The 22,256-nt window shown below is 40.7% G+C and overlaps 1 protein-coding gene across 6 annotated transcripts in view; it reads left to right on the top strand.

Moving 5' to 3' along the window:
- The window catches only part of Wdpcp (WD repeat containing planar cell polarity effector), a 270,649-nt gene that overhangs the window by 128,303 nt on the left and 120,090 nt on the right, over window positions 1-22,256 (top strand). For all 6 annotated transcript variants that reach the window (XM_051165347.1, XM_051165343.1, XM_051165345.1 and 3 more), the window contains 2 exons: window positions 4,371-4,559; window positions 7,727-7,850. In XM_051165347.1, the coding sequence (XP_051021304.1) occupies window positions 4,371-4,559; window positions 7,727-7,850 (313 nt within the window). The remainder of the gene's footprint in view (window positions 1-4,370; window positions 4,560-7,726; window positions 7,851-22,256) is intronic.

The raw sequence follows: 22,256 nt of genomic DNA, 5'->3' as shown, positions 1-22,256 counted from the left end.
GCTGAACTTCTTTGTTATGACTCTGAACAATTGTCTTCTGCTTACGTGTGGAGTTCTTCATGGGTATACTTTTAATTCTTACTTCACTTTGTTCAGGCTGAAAGTTGCACTGTGGTTTGAATTTCATCTCCAAGAGCCACAGTGAAGTTGAGTTGCCACTGTAACACTGTAGAAAGGGAGAGTCTTCAAGAGCTGACTGGGTCACGAGGGCGCTGCCCTCAGAAGAGGGTTAATGTGGTTACTGAGGGGTGTGCTGGCCGTGTCTCCGGCCCCCACTTGTTCTTCTGCCGTGTTATCCGTCCATTCAGTTACAGTAGCAGAAAGTGGACTTGGCCACTCTCCCACCTCTGACTCTACCCAAAACTGCTCCAGTCCCGCATCCTCACATTTCCATGGTTTGCTGGACACCAGCTCACATACCGAATGGGCATGCAGCCGTCATCACTCCATCCAAACCCACCTGTCTTCCCATAGTCTCCATGTTAGTAAATGCTAGAACCTTGAGCAGGAAGCTTGTCCTTGAAGAGTCCTCTTTCACCCCTGGTGTTAGTGAGCAGATCCAATCAATTATGTTCTGTAAGGGTTATCAACACGATAATATTCCACTGAGCCTCACTGCTGTTACTGTAGTCTGGACCTCCCTTATTTCAACCTCATCAAAGAGAGGCCTTCTGTCTACTCCTCTGCTTTCCATTGCTTGCCCCAATTAGCTCCTAAAGTATGTAAGAGAGATCACTGTGGCAGAACAGACTTGCTCATAGATTGTCCAGCTCGTACTACCCGGTAGTGGATTAGTACTGTCTGCTTCTCAGGCTTCAGCCCCCAGCCACACCACTGCAGTGCAGCTTCCGAACCAAGGCTAGCCCAGATCTCTGCGTCGGTGCTGGTAATGCTGGAGTGTACATGAGTGATACAGTGCTCTTACGCTCTGAAGCTGGGGACAAGCTAAATTAAAGCTGATGTCCTTTCTCTCAGTGAGATTTTAAAATCCCAGGTGCTCTCTCTGTCTCTGTCTCTGTCTCTGTCTCTGTCTGTCTATCTCTCTCAAAAACAGGAAGTAGGAGGTTGCGGGGAGGGGAACTTTGTAATATTTTCTTTAAATGTTATTTTTAATAATTGAGTTTAATAATTATTTTACTAGCTGAGTAACATTGAGTTATTATCAGTATTATAACGTATTTACCGTATGATGGTGGTTACTTGCTGCAAACGACGTGTCAAATAGTATGTGTTTTCTATATCTTATATGGAATATTGAAAGAATAGAAGAGGAAAGATAGGAAAATAGGGAGACAAATGGAAAGGAAGGTGTCAAAAGAAAGTGTGGGAGGATGAGAGGGGGCAGTGAAGGGGAAATTGGGTGTAGCATGCTTCCCTCATATGTGACGTGACAGCAGAAGGGGCCTGTTTAGGAGAAAAGAGATCAGCAAGGCTGGAGGTAAGGGCGAGTAGTGAGGTTGCAGAGACGAGCAAAGTACAGTGATTTTGTGAGTGTGTGTGTGTGTGTGTGTGTGTGTGCGCGCGCGTGTGTGTAACAAACTGTAATAATGAAACCCATTACTTCTGGAAAGGGGAGGAAAGAAGAGTAGGTGTTATATGGGATGTCCCTTCAGCTTTAATGGCTCTTTTCATCTCCAAGTTCGTTTGGAATGAACTATTCCACACAGTGTCTGTTTCCTTCACTGCATGTCACATGTTGCTGGACATTGGGTATAAAATCAAGGTTTGGGTTCAAGTTAAGTTCAAATCTTTATATGGACACATATTTTCATTTCTGTTAGGGTATGTGCTACTTTAAAAGGAAGGGGCTGTACAGTTAACTGCGCCAATGAGCAGCGAGAGCAGCAGTGTTCCACATCTTCACTAAGACTTGCCATCAATGATCTTGTTAATTTTAGCCTTTATAGTGCATTTATAGTTTTACTAATTTCATTTCCCTGGTGACTTTTGGCGTTGATCATTTTATATCTAGTGCCATAAATTTTATTTTCTTAAAAAAATTTAATCATATTGTTTATTTTTATTTTTAAAAAATTTGATGGCCACCTTTAGTGAACTTTGAATATTTGTTTTATTTTTAATTATATGTGTGTGGGGTGCATGTGGACATGTGGACATGTGAGTGTAGGTACTTATAGAGCCCAGAAGAGAGCATTGGTCCCTTGGAGCTGAGTTATATGTAGTTGTGTGTCACAGGTACTGGAAACTTACCTGAGATCCTCTGTAAGAGGAAACTATATGCTTAGCCCCCGAGCCATCGCTCCAGTCCCTCACAGCTAAACCTAAAGTGAGATGTCTCACTTGGTGACATATTACTATCTTTTCAATATTCGGAGATTTCCTAAGTATATCTCTATTTTTTTAATATCTAATTCCCTTGATATTAGAGAATCTAGCCTATGATAGGATGCTTTATTACTCTGAATATGCTTTAGCTTGGTTCATGACCCGTGTGTCATCTGAAAGACTGTATGTTCCACTGTCGTTGGGTGACATGCTTTACGAGTGTTGGGCTAGGGATGCAGCGTATTTGGCTTGGGTGTGGTTGTGCATAGCTGTAACCCAGCACAGGGGAGGTAGAAGCCAGAGGAGTGGAAGTCCAAGATCGTTCTCTGCTACATAGAGTCAGAAGCCAGCCTGGACTACATATGACCTGTCATAAAAGAAAAAAAGGAAGGGAGGGAGGGGTGATGGAGGAAGGAAGGGAGGGAGGCACGCAGGCAGGCAGGCAAAAGAAGTAGAGAGAAGAAAGCAAAGAAAGGAAGAAAGAGAAGAAAATATATTTAGATGTTACTTTTCCAACTGATAGTGTTTTTCCAGAATTTCTGTTTATATAGTGTCTTGATTCATGAAAATCACTGAAATCTCAGCTATCATCGTCTATTTAGGTCTTTCTGCCCTGTTTGGTTCTGTCCGTTCTTGTTGCATTATTCAGAACTCTATTATTAGATGTATTTAAAGACTTTTCTATTTCTTCATGAATTTTGAATCCTCTATTATAAGAGTTTAGAATTCTAGGTTACTTTTATTTTTATCTTAAGCCCTTTAAGAAGTCTTCCTGTTGTTTTCTAGTTTGCATAATTTCAGATGCAAAGCCTATTATCATTCATTTCTTGTTTCTGTGTATGTCCTGTGTTGTCTCCACCACCATTACAGTTTCTCTGTAGTTTTGAGCTGTTTGACTGTGGCCACACGTAGCCTTTGTTCAGAACTGCTGCTTCTGACGGAGGTTAGGTGGAGAGATTTTGGTTCCTGCAGGGTTGCTGCACATTGACGAGTCCTGTCAGGAGCTGCCTGATTTATGTGCAGGACTTCCAGTGCTTGGCACAGGCTCACGAAGGCTCTGGTAGTTACCGCTGTTGATTCTACCAACTCAGAGGGATAGTAAAGTTTTACTGCTCAGTATTCTCAGGGCAATTCCCCAGATTCCCTCTCAAGTTGAGTCTTGTTAGATACAGCACAAGTAGGTTGGGCCTTTTTTTTTTTTAATGTAACTTGGAGTTAGTAGGAAGAATTTCAGCATCTTTATCATGAACTAATATATTTTGAAAACCATGAAACCTATAAATATTCCAGTTAAGTTCTGATGACAGTAATAAAAAGAATTATAGTAATGTTTTATAAAATTTATGACTTATAAAATAATTTCACAGACATTTTTCTCATTTAGCTTTATGAGTATTTGTAGTAAGTTTTTATAGACTTACCCAAATCAATAGAAACAGTTATGAAGAAAAAAATTACTGCTAGCGTTTAATTTTTTCCTTTTGTGTATATGTATATTTATATATCTGTGTGCATGATCACATGTGGCTATGCATATGGAAGCCAGAAGTCAATTGATTCTCCTATTTTTGGTTTCTCTCAGAACTTGAAGCTCTCTCTTTGAGCTAGACAGGTCTCTATGTTCCCCTGGCTTCATTCCCTCAGCACTGGGGTCCTAGGCATGCACCACTGGGCCTCACTTCTCATGTGTCTTCTGCAGGCTTGAACCTGGGTCCTCATGCTCACTCACCAAGCATTTCACCAGCTGGGCCATCTTCTCAGCCCCATTTCTTAAGATTGAAAAACAAACAAACAACAAAACAAAACATGCTTTAAAAGCCAGTTTTTGCCATTTAACATGTTTAAAAAAATGTCAGTTTCAAATGTCAAATATCATTTCTAAATAAAACTAAATGACTGCCTGAACTTTTTTAAAAAAGTGTTCCTTCTCTGTCAAGATTGGAAGTGGATTTATTTTCTATTGAGAGGGTGAACCAACGGTAAGCTCTAATGCTGCAGAATATGTTTCCTTTGTGTAAAGAGAACTCTGATTTTAGTTCCTTTGCATTGTAAAGACCCCCCTGGCTTTACTTGTTTTGTGACAGGCATCCTCACGCGAGGGCAGCTGGGCCTGGTGGACCTGGTCCTCCAGTACATTCACTGCGGTGAGGTGGACGAGGCAGTCAGCATCCTGAGCAGCATGAACTGGGACACCCTGGGCCAGCAGTGTCTCATCAGCATGAGCACCATCGTGAACCATCTTCTTAGACAGAGGCTCACGCCGGAGAGAGAAGGTCAGGCCTCAGTAGTTTGCATCAGTGGTTTTGGGAATACGTGAAATCCATCTCGAGTCAGTTTTAGGGTGTTTTTGCCTTACATTATGGGAGACTGAAGAGCAAAAGTGTTAACGCTGTATTGAAGCTGAAAGGATATCAAAGAACTGTTCCCAAATGGTACTTCCTATGTGGTTTGTGTCAACATGGAGGGGACATTTTCTGCCTGTGCTTGTGTCGAAACTCTGCTACATAATTCAGTCAAGCTCATGTATGGAATATGCTCAGATTTCAAGCTTTGATCAGAAATTTTATTTATTCTCTTTGTCAGCAGAGTGAGGGCACCAAGCCAAGGTCTTAATACTCTCTCATATTAAACAGCAGTGTTTTCCCCCACAGGTAAGTCCTCTGTTCAGACGGTGGTTCCCTGCACTCCCTTTGTGTATGCCAGAATCATCTGTAGCCTCGGCTGCTCTCCCTTGTGTTCACCCTTTGTTTCTGATGTGCATCTTCCTTCTGCCTTCTTGGATTTCCTCACTTTTTTTTTTTTTTTTGTAATTTTGCCCAATAAACCCAACATGTTTATTGTTGAGGTAGAGAGTACTGAGAAAAAATGGCACACAAGATATAAAAACAAACGTCTCCATCTCCTAGTTCTCTAGCATGTACTTATGAGTCATTATTATTTTATATGATGTAAAATATACAAAACTGCAGGGATCTATAGGCTTACTTCCTATCTTTTTGCCATTAATATTAATGTTAGGAAATTATGACTAGAAGGTAGCCCAAATAATACAGGGAAGAAAACTAGAGTGGTTCTATTCCTGGAGAACATTTTCTTTCTTAGTGTTATTAATAAATTTTCTTCATTTTTATTGCATTTCCAAAATAAATAATAAGTTTTCAGATAAAATTCTGTAGTTGTCCAGTAAGCTTATGAATTTCTAGGAAGTTTATATTATGGACCTTGGCCTAACTCCCAGAATTCCCTTCGAATATGTGTTTAAGAATTAACTGGATTTTTTGGAAGTAGTCCAAACTCATCTATGGAAATGGCAGTGTTTGTACATGAAGAAAATGCCTACCCCAGTACATGGCCCACTGTTGGTACTTTTAAAAATAAAAAGTATAACTCCAAGATTTTAGGGGATAAAGAACTACTATAATTTTCCTACAGTGTAACCTCAAGTAATTATTTCTTAATATTGATAAACTTTTCAAGATTGAGTATGTACTTAAAAGTAACAATTAAAACAAAAGAGTGGAGTCTCCAAATCAGGTCTATAGTGATGTATGTGCTCTGTGTAATAGGTCCCCAGTTTACAGTTTAAAAAATAGGAAAAGATAAAATATTGAGTTTCACTCAGGACACTGAGAAGTTGTTAGCACCTTAGTGAATTTAAGACATTCGATTTTTAGGTTGTAAGAAAGATTATAAAGAAATGCACAGATGAGCATTGTGAAATTCTTCCCCTAAAGAAGGATTTCTTTCACAGAATCATATGGGGAAATAGAGAAATAAAAACTTTTATATTTTGGGCTATTAAAACAAAATCTGTACATACCCTGGGTTGTCTGAATATGTGCATGCTAAGTAGATATGTGAATTTCCCCTCAAGTAACTACAAAACACATTTCTAAAACATTCAGAATTCCCTGTTGAGATTTATTTTATCTGAATCTCACAAATTTGACATGGTAATTCATTGTCCTTTTATTAGTGAAACCTAGTGCGCTGTTATTTCTAGCCGTGTTGTCTGTCTTTGAGATCTTCATTTCTGCCTTAAACATCAAGCTGGGCAGCCTAATGAATCTGTAGCTGTGCTGTGAGGTACGGGATTCCATGTAGGCTTGGACATTTCAGATGTACGGAACATGCTGTCAGGAAAACAAGCGATGGCAAGAGAATCTGGCTTGTTTTCACAATAACAGCGCTATATTCAATCTTAATCTAAATTGACTGCTGCTTTGAAAGAAAATACCTCCAAAATGCATCTATTTTACTGTCTAGATTTGAGATTGAAAAATAAAAAAGAAATTACTAAAGCTTAGTCAAGCCCATAGCAATTATTCCGACGTGGTGTTTAATACTTGTAAATCTAAATAGGCCTACTACTACAGGAGTTTCGCTAAATAATGACTTGTTTATTCAACCTAGTGTTGGAAGCAAAAATATCAGAGGAATCTAACTGTGAGCTGCAGTATACTCATGCATACCCGTATGGTAATTGCTTCCAGGTATTTCTGGGCAGAAGCACAGACCCACTGGCATATCTTGGTAAAACTGTGAAGGAGACAGAATGCGCCTTGTCTCCTAATCTCTTCTCTCCTGCCCCCCACCCCCATTTATCAAAAGTCCCTTTCCAATCTTCCCCTGTCCTGGGGAGTTTGTTTTCATGAAAGGACAAAGCACAGAACCTTGTTTATGGCAGGGTTTATGGCCAAGAGAGAGATTTTTCATTGTTCCCCTCAAGTTTTGTCACAGGCATGTCTTACTCAATGTGCAAGTTTTTATTTGTACTATTTAAAATTTTAAATATTATACATGTTTGTTTTATTTGTGTGTGTGTGTGTGTGTGTGTGTGTGTGTGTGTGTGTGAGAGAGAGAGAGAGAGTCATGCTGTATGTGTGGAGGTCAGAGAACACTTGTAAGAGTCAGGTCTCTCCTCTGCATATGGGACCTGGAAATTGAACCCAGATCATGAAGCTTCACCTGCTGGGTGTCTTCCTGGCTCCTTGTTGGTACTTGTTATGAAAACATTTCTACTGTGCTGATTTCATTCCCCTGTTTAAAAAGTCAAAGATTTATTTTTTCTTTCCTCTAAAGAGAACACATACTGTTGAATACACTGCAAATTGATTTTACTGGAAATACTAGTTCAAACTGTGTTACTTCGATGAGTCACTGTTTTAATTACCCATTTGTGGTGAGAGGTTGGTTCATTATGGATTTCTTCAGTTTTGACAGCTTTTTGTTGCTCAGAGTCATTGTCAGCTGTGTCTCAAGTGAAAGTCTATACACAGGTTTGTTTTTGTATCAGCTGTCATATTTTAATTTCATCTTTCCTGCAACACGTTCACATTTCATCCAAGTTTTCAGAACCTGACTGACTGAAAACATGAGGATTCTGTTGTAGTTGAGGGAGTTTCTCTTGTTTTATGGCTGCTCTGTTTGAATTCCACAGCACAGCTCGAGGCAAGCCTTGGAACCTTCTATGCTCCAACAAAACCACTTCTGGATACAACTATTTTGGAATATAGAGACCCAATCGGCAAATACGCCCGGAGATTCTTCCACCACTTGCTCAGGTGAATGATGCCTCTGGACTTCCTGCTGTTAGAGTACATATTTAAAGAGCTATCTTTCACAAGTTTCCTCAATAATATGGTCATTTTCTGATGTTTTTTTTTTTCTCTTTAAAAGAAAAGCAAATTTTCTTAGTCTTTATTTAATTTGTCCTTGTTTTCTTTTTAAGGAAATATTGACGATTATCTGGGGCCTTTACCTCATCAGCAGTAGACTCTACCCTTTAATATGACTATAAACACTATCTCTGTAAAAAAGTCAATCTGAAAATGTTAGCTGAATTTTGTTCCGAGGCCTACGCAGATACTGTTGTCTAAACTGCATGTAGAACTCGGTGCTGTGAGGAGGCTGCGAGGCAGGTGTGGCTGTGCTCCTTCCACAGTCACTCAGACACGCTTGCCCAGTGCCCTCGCTTGTGAGGTGGTAGCTGTTCACTGCACGGTGACTTATTTTTCTACATTATGTACATATAAATGTTCTTCAGCCTTAGGGATTGTTTGACAGATTTGATAAAAATGTCAGATATTTCTCTGAGAGAAATATAGAGGTTGAAGGACAAGCATATAGTCCCAGAGAAGGGTGGAAGGCAGATGAAAATCTGGATTTAAACATTAGGGACACATAAATGCTGTGATAACTAGTATTAAAATCAGGTAAATGGTTTGTATGAAAGTTAGGTTCTGGGATGAGAAGGAGTGTAATAGTATAGAGGGGACTGCGCTGCCCAAACACAGCAGTCACGCTCCACGTCTTAGTGCTGTATACCAGGCTCTGGCAAAAGTTATTTCTCTTTCCGTTGTATATGCATACTTACTGTAGTCTGTAAATGACAATGTTTTATGATAGAATTTTGAATTCTGTTTACAAAAGAGGAAGGATTGTATGAAGGAATTGATTTTAGTTTTAATTTTACTAATAATGTTCTTGTTATAGTGCTATGCAATACTTTCAAAGAGTTAAATGTACACACACACACACACACACACACACACACACACACACACATATATATATTATCAACTTTGCAAAGGGAGTCTTATCATGTCATCAAGTAATAAACTAAGGCTTAGATGACCAGCTGCTTACTTAGATGAGTAACACGTGGCAATAGATCTTGGGCTGGTTTCTATGTTCTTACTCTTTCCTAAAGGCCACTTACTGTCACTGGTTATATACTTCTCAGACAGTACCTTTCAAAATAACTGTGGGTTGTCATTTGTACGAGGATAGGCTGGTTGATAGATATTCTGCTGGCCCAAGAGGGGGCAGGGCTCAGATTGGTCAATGCTTGAGGAGGTATTCTGTTAGACAGAACATTTGTGCTCCGTAATTAATTTTATCCATATGTAAAGTGGTACTTTGAACTCTACACAGCAGTGAGGCCTTTAGAAAATCATATTTATGGAAATGTTAATCTATTGCAAGAGTTATTATCTATAAGTGAATGTTGCCTTTTTATCTGAGTGGTGTCAGCATATTTCAGGACCCTCTTCATCTCACCTGCAGCAGTTTTCATGCACGAGCGTCCCCCCCCCCCCAATATCCGGGTTACAATCACATGTGCTTGAACTTAGGCCTTTGCTCTTTGTTTTCACTATGATTTTGTCTTCTTGTTTCTAGCTCAAAAGGAGAAACACAGGTAAGGACTTTGAAAGTGTATGTGTGATAATCTCATGGTGGTGTTGACCTCTTTAACGTTAATGCAGTATATCTGTATCTTTGCAGCCTCTGGCGTAGGAAGCTCATTTTCTATAAATGTGAACTTTATTCCTCATTGGTGTCTTTCGATGCTGCTCTAAGTTGGGTGTTCTGTGCTGGTGGCTCCTGTTGCTGCCATGGGTGTTCCAGTCAGACTCTTCTGTTTGCTCATGCCAGACGTTTCCCTTGGGGAATGCTGCCTTTTTTCTGTGTTTCTATTTTTGATGCTTTCAGTTACAATGAAATTCACTAGCTTCCCTTTCAGTAGTATGCTACACAGGGCAGTGTGAAGGAGAGATGCGTGGTAGTAGAAACTGAGTGAGGTGGCCTAAGTTCCAGTGGCCTTTTGTTTAATCAGCTGTGGAGAAGCTTTGTCTAGGGGAGATGAAAGCAGTCAAACGCCTTAAAAAAGGGGAAGTGCTAGGGTTGCATTAGGCTGTCTGCTTTGGCTAGTCACTATTTTAATACTCCCTAAAAACTTAATAAAGAATTAAGGCCATCCTAGGCTATTTTAAATCAAGGAAGAGGAAGGAGCCCTGTGCGGGTCAGGGCTGGCTGAGGTTGCCCAGGTGACGGTGGGTGCTGCACTCTTTTTGGTTTAGTCCAGCGCATAGAGCCTCAGGTCTGACTCTGTGCTGATAGGTGAGCGGCACGTAGCTGTTAAAACAAATGTTTGTATACATTTCGGGTTTTGTTCTTGTTGGGGAGCAGTTCTCTAGACGTCTTTCTGTGAGGCTCTCGGCCTTTCCCCAAGTTCAAGCATATCTAAACTATAAGACTTATTTCTCCTATCTTTCTTGAGAACTAACTGTATGTGTTCAAAATTGCTAAGTCTCCAGAAGAAATGCTCTCTTATAGCATCCATCCTTCAATAAAGTGCTTGTTTTATTAAAATTAAAGAAATAATAGTCTGATTTATAAAAATTGTTAAAAAAAATTGTTAAGCTGCAGGACACTTAAAAAAAAAACCAAATCCAGCTTTGCCTGAAATATGCTTAGAAAGTAGTTATTCACGTTTCACCTCTGTGGAACTGAATAGTCCCCAGAGCACTTAGCAGGGAGCCATTACCAAATACGAGTGTTTCATCATACACAAATAGAAACTGCAACAGGAACAAGTAAATACTGATGAGAGGGCAAACATTTCACATGAATATCCCATATGAAGCTTACTTCATTAATGTGGAAGTAGAATGCTTTATTGAGTTGATGATTTATTTTAGTTAATTTTTTCTTTAAACATAAGGCTTTGTTTTCTGATGCAGGAATAGGAATATGACTGTGACGTAACGGCAGTGCTTTTGAAATGTTTACAAGGTAGTAAGGTAAATTTTGAGGAAGAGGACTTTATTGTCTAGAAATAGAAATATAATATTTGTTATGTTTTATAGAGGATTTTAAGAATATATATGTTTTCCTTTCACAATTTCACACAAAAAATTAAGATGAGTTGATGTAGATAACTGGATAGGCATATGATAACAATTTTTTCTTTTTTATAAATTTTATTAATTTATTCATAGTCATCTCAATTGTTATCCCATCCCTTGTATTCTCCTGTTCCTTCCTCCCTCCCGCTTTCCCCCTACTTCCCTCCCCTATGACTGTGACTGAGGGGGACTTTCTCCCCCTGTATATGCTCATAGGGTATCAAGCCTCTTCTTGGTAGCCTGCTATCCTTCCTCTGAGGCACGTCCCATGAAAGTCTTCACTTAACAGGAAATTGGGATACATGTGAGGACATCCTATTGGGACTCTAGGTGAGAGAAGTATGGGGGAATGGGGAAATAGAAGGACCCAGAGGGTCCTAGAAACCTACAAAAAGAACAATATGATGGGCAGATCTGGGCCCAGGGGTTCTGTTCAAACTATGGCACCAATCAAGGACAATACGTGCAGTAAACATTGAACTCCTACCCAGATCTAGCCAATGGACAGGACATTCTCCACAGTTGTGTGGATCGTGGGGACTGACTTTCACATGAACTCTGGTGCCCCATATTTGACCACATCCCATTGATGGTGAGGCTCAGTGGCATTCAGACGAAGGATGATAACAATTATAAAGTGTACTTAGAGCCTAGATGTTTCTTGTATATTCTGTCAACTTGGCTGTATATTTGAAAATTTTTGTAATAGAATGGCAGAGTATATATTATGTTGGAGTCAGTATTCATACTAATAATTCAGTAAATTTGCCAAAACAAATCTTACTTCCTTTTTTTCTTTTTTGATATTTATCACAGCAACAAAAAGCCAACTCTTGGGGCAGGACACACAGCTCAGTGCTAAAGAGCATCAGGTGAAGAGGACTTGAGTTCAGTTCTCAGCACCACAGCAGGTGGCTCCTACGATCTTAAACTCCTGAGAATCTGATGCCCTCTTCTGACCTCCGTGGCACATGCATGCGCACAGACAGAAACATGCACACATTCACACAAAAATAAGATTTTTTTTTTAAACCTCAGCACATGCTACTGATATAAAGCCTGAGAGTCCCGACTGTTGCTTATCTCCTCAGTGATGCTGCCGGAAAGCTACAGTGTTGTTAAGAAAGCACGCACATAACTGAAAAGCAGCGAAGGGCTGGAGAGGTGGCTTGGGCTTTTGCAGAGAGCCTGGGTTCCAGTGCAGCAGCACCCTGTGATAACTCCAGGTCGAGAGGTTCAGTGCTTTCCTCTGGCCTGTGCAGGAACCAAGTATGCATGTGGTGCATAGGCACGCATGCAGGCGCAACAGCTACACAGAAAGAGACTACATCTAATTAAAAAATGTAAAATGTTTAGACTTTAACTATTAATAGAGAAACAACTGGGGAGGTGAGATTTCTTTTTATTTTTGAGGCTTCTCTGGTCTCTTTTTGCTTCAGGCTCCTTTGAACCCATAATGTTGACCATAAGTTCTCTACGATAAGCTTTCCCTACTTAGGAAGGTCTTGGTCTCCAAGTCCACGTGGTCAGTTATGGGGATGTTAGGGGTAAGTTAGGAGTGCGCCACCTTCAGACACACTCATGGCTGCGCTGTCCGCTGATCCCAGCGCGCATAACCACAGTCACCCTGATACTAAGTATAAACTCGTCACGAAGAACCTGATTTATGGCAGTGTTAGGCAACTGAGGATCTTAGGTCATTCAAGAGTGCTCCTCAGAATTAAGCCATTGCTGAGTAAACGTTGCCTAATGTCTGCCTGGGGCCATTGTCTCTTAGCCGACCTGGAGTCAGAACGTCTTAAAGACATAAAGATGTTGATCTGTGTTTAGTCTTTCCTTTAGGAAGACATAATTGTCACCTAATGGAAGGCAGTCTTCCAGGGAAGATTATGATTTTAGGCCCTACTGCACTCCTCGTGTGCTGCAGGAGTAAGGCTTTTCGTTTTTTGAAACTTTTGACATTTATTTTAATTAAAAAAGAGTACTTCTGTGTATTTATGGGGAACAGTGTGAATTGAATCAAGTTAATATTACCTGTCATCTCATCATGTTATCATTTTCTACAAAGAGGATGTTTGTATTTTAGCCATTTAGAAAGATGTAATATGTTGCTATCAACTGTGGTTGCCACGTGGTACAGCAGATCATGACTGCTCATGATCAACATCTTCCCTTCATCTGTGTCTTCCCCTGAGACTCTCTGGCTCTGATATCCACTTAGGAGCACTTGGCACTGAGTAGGGTGTCCGTGCCAGGAAGGCCTCAGGAGGTCTGCCCCTCCCGTCCCCACCCTCCAAGGGATCATTCCCACAGGACCCATGAGGTACTGGATTCAAATTCGTGCTAGTTGCCTATTTGTTGATGCTTCCAGTAGCCCAATTGATGTCAGTACTTCCCCCTTTCAAGCCACTGCATGTCGTCCTTAACTACAGAGGCCAATGCTGATTATATACAGCAGGAGTCAGCTAGCCATAGCCCGCCTCCCAGTTTTGTAAATATAATTCTACTGGAATGCAGCCAAGCCCACTTGTTTCCATAACGTCCATGGCTGCTTTCAAGCTATAGTTTTGACAGGGTTGCCTACCCCTCAAACTGTGTTTACTATCTGGCCCTTTGCAGAGAAAGTGTGCAAACCCCTGTTACAAGTGAGCAAACAGCAGCAGAGACCTACAGTTGTTGGGAGCACGTCTCTCGAGTGCCTCGGGAGGATGAGATGAATGTTGTTTGTAATATGTAGTTAATCCTTTCAGAAGTAAAAATTGGTGGAGTTGATCCTAGCACTAATAAGCTGGGGGGCACTATATAGGAATGGAAAGGTATTTTTTTTTAAAGATTTATTTTATTTAATAATTCTTGGGCCCGTGGAAGCCAGAAGAGGGGCTTAGATTCCCTAGAACTGAAGTTACAGATAGTTGTGCGCTTCCGTATGGGTGATAGGAATTGAACTTAGGTCCTTTGAAAAAGCAAATGGTGCTTTCAGTCACTGAGCAGTCTCTCCAGCCCCGAGGGGGTAATTTGGACTCACCAAGCACAGCAGACAAGGCCAGCCTAGGTGTACTATCACAGCAGGGAGTCTGAGCCCACATATGGTCAGGAGGAAAGGAAAGTGACAGGAAGGAAATAGAACGTTCCCAGAATTGGGAGAAAAAAAAGGCCCTCAGTGTATCTGGGTAGAGGTTATATTTTGAAGAGTGGCAACCCTCAAAATTACAACAGACCCAGTACTTACAAACCTTTAATTTTAAGGATATCATAGACCCAGATTTAAATACAAGGAATAATACAGAGGGATTCTTGTGTCCCTAGTCCAACTTACCCCAGTGGTTTTATCTTCTAAAAGCACAGCATGGCTGTAGCATCTCATCCTCATGCTGCTGTCAGTCCAGCCAGGACGCAGCGAGGGTGTCTGAACCCTGAGATCTCTTCTGCAGCTTTACTTTTAAAAATTGCATTTTAAAGTGTGTGTGTGTGTGTGTGTGTGTGTGTGTGTGTGTGTGTGTGTGTGTGTGCAAGGACAGCTCGCAGGAGTTGGCGCCCATCTTGCGTCGGTGGGTCCTGGGGATTGGACTCATCAGGCTTGGCAGCAGGCGCCTTTACCTGCTGAGCCAACCCACTGGCCCTTCATTTGTCCTTTGATAGCCACATGTATTTATTAAAATTTGTTCTTTATTTTTATAATTTCATCATTTCAAGAGTGTTATACAAATGGAATTATGTCATACATAAACTTTGGAGATTTTTTCAGTCAGCAATAATCCTCTGGTGATTCTTCCAGTTTCTCTTTTTGACTCTACTTCCACTATGCTGACAGATGCTGTTGCAGTTTTTACATTTTTAACAAGTTTTTCTCAAATAATGCTTTTTTCCTATCCAGTATTTATTAAAACCATATATCATCATAAGCCAGTGCATGAAATTTATGTTTTCATGTAGCAAAAAGGTCTTTGATGAAGAAACTAAACACTTGGAATCATCAAACACCAAATGCTACATCTAGCAAGAAAGACAACCTTCAGTTTGTCTATGGGTGTTCTGGAGCCTACAACACAGCACATGTGCTTGTGGTAGTATCTGTGAGTGAGCTGATAGGCTAAATTTTTAGAAATTTATAGTATATTTTTATTCTTTAATCATTTAAAACAATTTTAAAATTTAAACATATTTTGATCATATTCTTTCCCTTCCCCGAGTCCTTCTAGATTCTCTCCCCTAACTACCTATTCAACTTTCTCAAAAAACAAACAAAAACACAATGCAACCACAAACCCCTAAACCAAGAAAACAAAGTAAAACTATACCACAAATAACAAAACAACAAACAAGCAAAACCAAGGGAACTGTAACCAAATAAAAAGACAAAACAAAGCAAAACAAAACAAAGAATTATGGAGTCAACTCTCCTGAACAGGAGGCCTGCCCTGGAGTGGTTGACACACCCACTGTCACTCCATGGGAGAAAGCTGACTTTCCCTGTCCCAGCAGGTATAAGTGACAGTTCAGTTGCTACCCTTCATCCTTGTGGCTAGGTGTTCATTTTTTCCCCTCATTTGCTTGTTTGTTAACTTGTTCATATTCGTTCATTTTTTTTTAAAAAAGCAGGAACGGAACATAGAGACCTCACAGCAGGCACATCAGGGTTATGGGGAGTGAGCAGGGCCAGCGAGGGAAGCTGGGAGCTGAGGTGGGAAGGGCTAAGGTGTTAGCATGGGATCCTAGAAGTGTAGCAGGTACTTGTGACCCTGAGGCCAGCAGCATCTTTGATCCCTGAGAGGCACCACAGATACATAGGTCCCTTCTGCCAGGGTGAGGGAAATGGCTCCTTTGGTAGGGGAGCCGGCATCGGCATCACAAATTCCTGAGGAATGTTAGCTTTCGTCTAGCCACCAGAAATCTTCCCACCGTTCAGGTCAAGCTCATTGATGGAGATTTGGACTACCTTTTGGCGTTTGGATAAAGAAATGCAGGAAGATGCCATTTACTCATTTCTCATATCTTGTTTTGAGGCATTACCAACAATATTGCTATGAGCGTTCTTGTTCATATTTTTTAGTGAGAATGTGTAGATCCTGTCTAAATTCATTGATCCACCCTTGCTTATTTCGTGAATGCTCCATTCACCCTACTGGAATATATATATATACACACACACACACATATACATATACATATACATTTTTATTTAAATCTTATGTTTAAGAAAAGGAAATAATCAAATCCTCCACTCATTCCCTCCCTTCTGCTCTCTTCTTCTCCCCACTCCTGCTATGGAACCCTTATCTTTTTTTTTTTTATTAGTTTTGATATATTTGTAAAACCCACTTGCTAATGGTTTTTAAATTCAGTGCATATTTTGTGATTGTGCTCTCACGAGGCATTTTAACTGACCAGTATGTTACTGTGTTTTGTGATTTCTTGTTTGCCACATTACGTCATCCTACAATTACAGAAAATTTTCTACAATCACCAACCTATTTTTCAGTCATTCCTATGACTTTAGGCTTCACATTTTATTCCTCCAGTGCTCTGAAAACACTGTAGCATAATAAATAACATACATGTCCAACTTCATTTTCTCCCAGCTCCAGCCAGTTATCTAATCTTATGTTCATAATGATCTAATGACATCTGAGCCACTTTTATACCATACTTAGAATTATGAGACGGCTTTTGACAGCAGTCACAAGTTGACCTTATCTGGTGGATCTGTGCACTCATGTGCATGCGTGCCCACAGGCTTGACATGTCACAGATGATCTCAATTTCTAGTTTTCTTAATAAAATAAAAGCAAATCCTAAGGTATTTTCTATTATTACAGCTGGGGTTTTGTGTATAGTGTGTTTTTTCCTGATTAATATTTGGGAGGGGCAGCCCGCTGTGGGCATTGCTAGCCCTGGGCAGGTAGTCCTGGGTCCTATGAGAAAGGAGGCTGAGCAAGCCATAGGGAACAAGCCAGGACGCAGCGTTTCTCCACTGACTTTTCTTCAGTTCCTGATGCAAGTTCTTGCCTTGAGTGCTTGCCCTCGTGGCTTCCCTCAATGGTGGGCTATTACGTATAAGCTGAAATAAGCCCTCTCCTCCCCCTAGTAGTCTCTGCATAGTGTTTGACCACAGCAGCAGAGAGGTGAACTGACACCGGCGGGGACTTGCCGCGCTGCCCAGGCTAACCGTAGAACCAAGGCCCAGTGATCTGAACTATGGCTGTGTCCTCTGGGCCTGGGCCTGGCTTGATCTCCTCTAAGTTTAGATGTGATACACAGAACTCTTCAGAATGCTCCTATACCACAAGCTTAAGATTTTCAGATGAGCTCTAGCACTGTCTCTGAAGGGTTTTGACTAGAATATCATGAGCATGTTTGTTAATTTTGTGAAGAGTCAGTATGTGTGTAATATTTCATTCTTCTGATAAAAAAACAAGTTCTCTTCATTTATTCAATTTCTCCTATACAGTTTTTTTACAGACATATCTTGTTTAGTTTGCTCCTAAGTATTATATTTATTTTTTATTTCTTTTAGTGCTATTTTTCTTATAATTAAACTTCATACCTGGTGATTCTTGGTATGGTAGAAACTATTGACATATGTGTGTTAATTTTGTAGTGCACGATTTGGAACTTTAACATTTATTTCTAATAATTTTGCAGTTGACCTTGGCTCCTAAGGTGGACAGTAGATTGTCCGTAGTAGTCATCATGCCCTGTGTCATACATTCAAGCTCTAATTCTTGTGTAGTAAATAGTTAGGTCAAGGCTCCTTTGTCTTATATATAATTGCAGAGAAAAAAATGCTGCTCTTTCATAGTTTTGTGTGATGCTGCTGCTGCCATACACACTGTGATTATATGCATTTCTGTCTCCCTATAATGCCAATCATATTTTCCCTCTCACTGAATGTTTTCTAAGTCCTTAAGTCTATAAATTTTAATCTTCCGGTGTCCCTGTTCTGTAAGGATGGTTCATTTTATCGACAGGTTTTCTAATAATAAGCCTCCTTTACATCCTTGGAAGGGACTGCTGTGACGGCTAATCTTCATTGTCACGTTGACTAGATTTAGAGTCACCTAGGAAACGTGCCTCTGGGCATGCTGCGATGGCCTTTCCCAGAGAGGTTTAACCAAGAGGGAAGACCCACTCAGAGTGTGGGCAGCACTACTCCACGCTGGGCTGGGTGCTAGCAGGCCACTCAGGGCTCTGGCCTGTGGCTGCAGTGTGGCCGGCCACCTCAGCCTCCCTGCCCACCATAATGGTCTGTATCCCTTTTAAAACTGAGCCTGAATAAACCATCTACCCTTAGGTGTTGTCGGGTGTTTGTCACAACACTAGGAAAAGCAACTAATAAAAGCACCTTCTGGGAAATAGAACATTTGAGGTAAAAATCACAGAAACATAGTGAACAATCTATTTATGAGTTACCATGAGAACCAAAATTTTGCATTTTTTTTTAATAGCCATGGTCCTGTGACTCAAAAACTAGGCTTCTTCTAGGTATATTTTCCTGTTTGGTTTCCTAGTTCTATTAATATTGCTTAGATTGTGGTTAGCTTGCAAGTTTAGCTTGCAATTGTTTTTCATTTTTAAAACCTTAAAATTTAAAAATTAAAAATATATGTGTATGTGTGAAAATAAGTATTGTCAATATCTGAATGTGAATATGTCTAGTTAAGTCTAGGTAGATGGCTTTTGACATGAACAAAATAATCAAATTTTATTTCTATAAGTGGGATTTGTGCTCATAAGACAGAAATCAAACAATTCAGAGCCACAGACACGGAAGTAATCTAGCAGCCCCACATTGCAATACCCAGACATAAAACAGATAGAGAAAGAATGTCAACTCTAGACATTGGGATTTGAGAAAAAAAAATTACTTGGTTAGTATAAGAATACAGCATGTAATTAAACTTGGGAATTGTAGGAAAGAGAAATAGAGGAAAATGAAGTCAGCACTTTAAAACAGGGAGCAGAGAATGCTGCTCAAGAGCGATGTAGTTAGAAGCCACACATGCTGCCTTGTGTCTGTCATCCCGGGGTCTGGGAGGCTGAAATGGGGATTGCCATGACTTCAGTGCTAGCTATACAACAAGACCCTATCTTTTAGAAACTACTATAATTAATTAAAAACTGAATAGTTTTATAATGTCTTCAGAAAGATCTTTTAGAAAACAATGTAGTCAAGTAGGTATTTGGGAAAAAGCATGTATTAAATATTATTAATTCTTATAAAATATTTTAAGGGAAAATTAAGTATTCTTTGACTTTCTTCTTTCTTTTTAAATATTATCCATGGCCAATGGTGATGTGTGTTTTTAATCTCAGAAATAGTGAGACAGAAGCAAGTGGAATTCTGTGCATTTGCAGCCTGCCTGGTCTTCATAGAGAGTTCCAGGGCAACTGGGCTATATAGTGACACCCTGCCTCAAATAAAAATAGAATTAAACATGGATTTATTATACAACAGAATATTATGTGCCATACATACCAGGGTGGAGAATGGTGCTCAGTCATGGAAACTCTACGTTGCTGATGCCCACTGAGGCTGTAACCCATTCTCAGGGTAAATTAAGAAGTGACCCATCAACTTCATGGATATTCAAGTCTACTCATGAATTATTCAGTAGCTATTGTAGTTATTGTTTCTTAGTCCACTGTGTATAAGTGCTTCTGACTTATTCCCATCTATTAATTTAATGCATTTTATTTTATTTTCTGTAACTTATGTCTAGATGATTAAAGTTACTTTGAATCTTAACCTAGATTATTCTCTTCTTTTTCTCCATCTTGTCCTGTCATGAAAACACTTTACTAAGATCTATAGGGTGGATACATATTTAATTGGTTTACCCTGTTCCATGACATCTGGTTGATTGATTTTTATCATTTGAATGTAGTTCAAATGCTTTTAGTAAGAGCCGTGTCTGGGCCGACTGCACTGATGACTCCTCCTAATAGGTTCTGCTCAGTAGAACACGGCTTTCATGTGCCGTTAAGTGATCACCGTGGTGCAAGACCTAGCACTGGAATGGAAGAAAGGCTGCAGAGAGCTGTTGAAAAGGGATGGGTGGAGCACACCAGGGTCCAGGCAGAGGAAGTGAGAAACAACAAGTGCCTTGAGCTGTTATCAGCATTTTAAAATAAGCATCTGGTTTAGCCTGAAGCCCTTTGCTGAGCACAGGCCATCTGAGTGTCTGCAGAGGTACACACTGGAGAGTGAGAAGCTGCTAAGGAGGACGAGGTGAGGACTCAGGAAGCCTTGCCTTGTGAGGGAACCATGAAGCATGTCCTTTCTGTGTATCTCAGGGACTCCTCTGTGAAAACTGGAATAAGGTATGGTGGGAATTTAAGTTTTTTTTTGTTTGTTTGTTTGTTTTTTATGTTGGAAATATTGAAAGAGTTCTGAGAATTTAAAACAAGTCAATGGAGTTTGTGGAAGGGATAAAAAGCAATTCTCTTGTAGCTTTTGTTGAACATGAAAACACTGGTTGGTGTCACCTAACAGTCTAACTTTTGACCACACTTCACATTCTGTGACTAGCCAGTGAGGAATGCCACATCAGGGCTGTCTTCCATTTTCTGTGTTAGGTCTCCTTCAGAGCTGAGCTTGCCTTTCCTTTGCTTTGTTTGGGGAAAGGCTTGGCTTTTCAGCGTTTTAATGAATATTGCCTTTACCCCCTATGCACAAAACCTGCCAGTCCTACTTTCCAAGAAATGTTTTTAAATGTGTAATTTTCCAATCAGGGAGTTTCCTATTAGGGGCATTTCATTTGTTTCCAGCTTGGGGCTGTTAAAGGGCAAAGCCTCAGGGTTGGAAGAACCTCACTTGTGCAGGGCTGGCCTCTGCCGGGTTGTTTTTCACCAGCAGAGCTTGAGAGATCTGGTTTCTCTAATTATTTTCCAGTTTAGCTGTAGTAATAGATATGTGCTTACAGCCTACCGAGGCCTTTGTTTGCATTTTCCTTATGGCTAAATGATACCGATTGAGCCTATTTTTTCATGTGTTTATTTTCCATCTGACTACTCTCTGTTGAAATGTCTCCTGAATTTTTTTTCCTATTTTCTAATTGGAGTGTTTGAACATTACTTTTTAAATATTTGTGGAGTTTCCTTGCAAATGCAAGTAAGAAAAAGGAACTACTTACTTCATAAGTAAGAAACATTTGGAAGGCCATTTGTTGACATTGTGGGGGTTTAAATGTAGATGTAGGAGCCAGAATGATGTGTTTGATATTTGACTGACTCTGAACTGCTGTGGAAGTGGTGCTGTGATGATGAGCATAAGAGGGGAGGAGGGGGAGGAGGGGAAGGAGAGGAGGAGGGGAGTGAGGGGAGGAGGGGAAGGAGGGGTGGAGGGGAGGGAGGGGAGGTAGGGGAGGAGGGGAAGGAGGGGAGGAGGGAAGGTAGGGGAGGAGGGGAAGGAAGGGAGGAGGGGGAGGAGGGGAGGGAGGGGAGAGAGGGGAGGAAGGGGAGGGAGGGGAAGAGGGGAAGGAAGGGAGGAGGGGGAGGAGGGGAAGGAGGGGAGGGAGGGGAAGGAGGGGAGAAAGAACAGATTCAAGGCCATGGAGGAAGAGATGGCATAGAGAAGGTAGATGGGATGAAGAAAAGGGAGGTCTTGAGCAGTGCTGTCGGCCTGACACGGCCTAGAGTCCTCTGAGAAGAAGCCTTGATTGAGGAGCTGCCAAGGCCTGCTTGGTCCATGGGTCTGTCTGTGCAGGCTTCTACTAATTGATGCAAGTGTGCCCCGCCTCCTCTGGGTAGGAGGTGGTTCTCAGCCCTAATTTTTAACAAGTCTAAATAGAAGCCAGCCAGAAAGCATTCCTCCATGGTTTCTACCTCTATGTTTCTTTGTTAAGTTTCTGTCTTAACTCTTCGCTGTGATGGACTGTGGCCTGGAAATATAAGCCAAATAAACTCTTGTCTCCTCACATTGCTTCTGGGCAGGAGGAAACTAGAACAGGAGAATAAGAGATTCATGGGCTTAGGGAAGAAAAGACAAATCCCTCAAGGCTGGGTGTCCATGTGAAAGCTTAGAACGAGTTGTAACTTGCTAAGTGAAGAATCTGGCCTTGTTTAAACTACACGTAAGCCATTAGTGGTGGACTGTGAAGAGCACTGGCACTGTTTGTGGTAGTGTAGACCCATACGCTCAACACAGGTGAGGCTGTGGCAGGATTGGTTCAAAGCCAAAAGCCCAGGTTATAGAGACCTTGTCCCAAAGCATTGCAATTGGGGGATACTTTTTCTTAGATTTATTTATTTATTATTGTGTACACAGTGCTCTGCCTGCAT

Source organism: Acomys russatus, chromosome 22 (genome assembly GCF_903995435.1).
Source record: "Acomys russatus chromosome 22, mAcoRus1.1, whole genome shotgun sequence".
NCBI classification, from domain to species: Eukaryota; Metazoa; Chordata; class Mammalia; order Rodentia; family Muridae; genus Acomys; species Acomys russatus.
The sequence above is the reverse complement of the archived record's forward strand: the minus strand, read 5'-3'. Positions and strand labels throughout refer to the sequence as shown.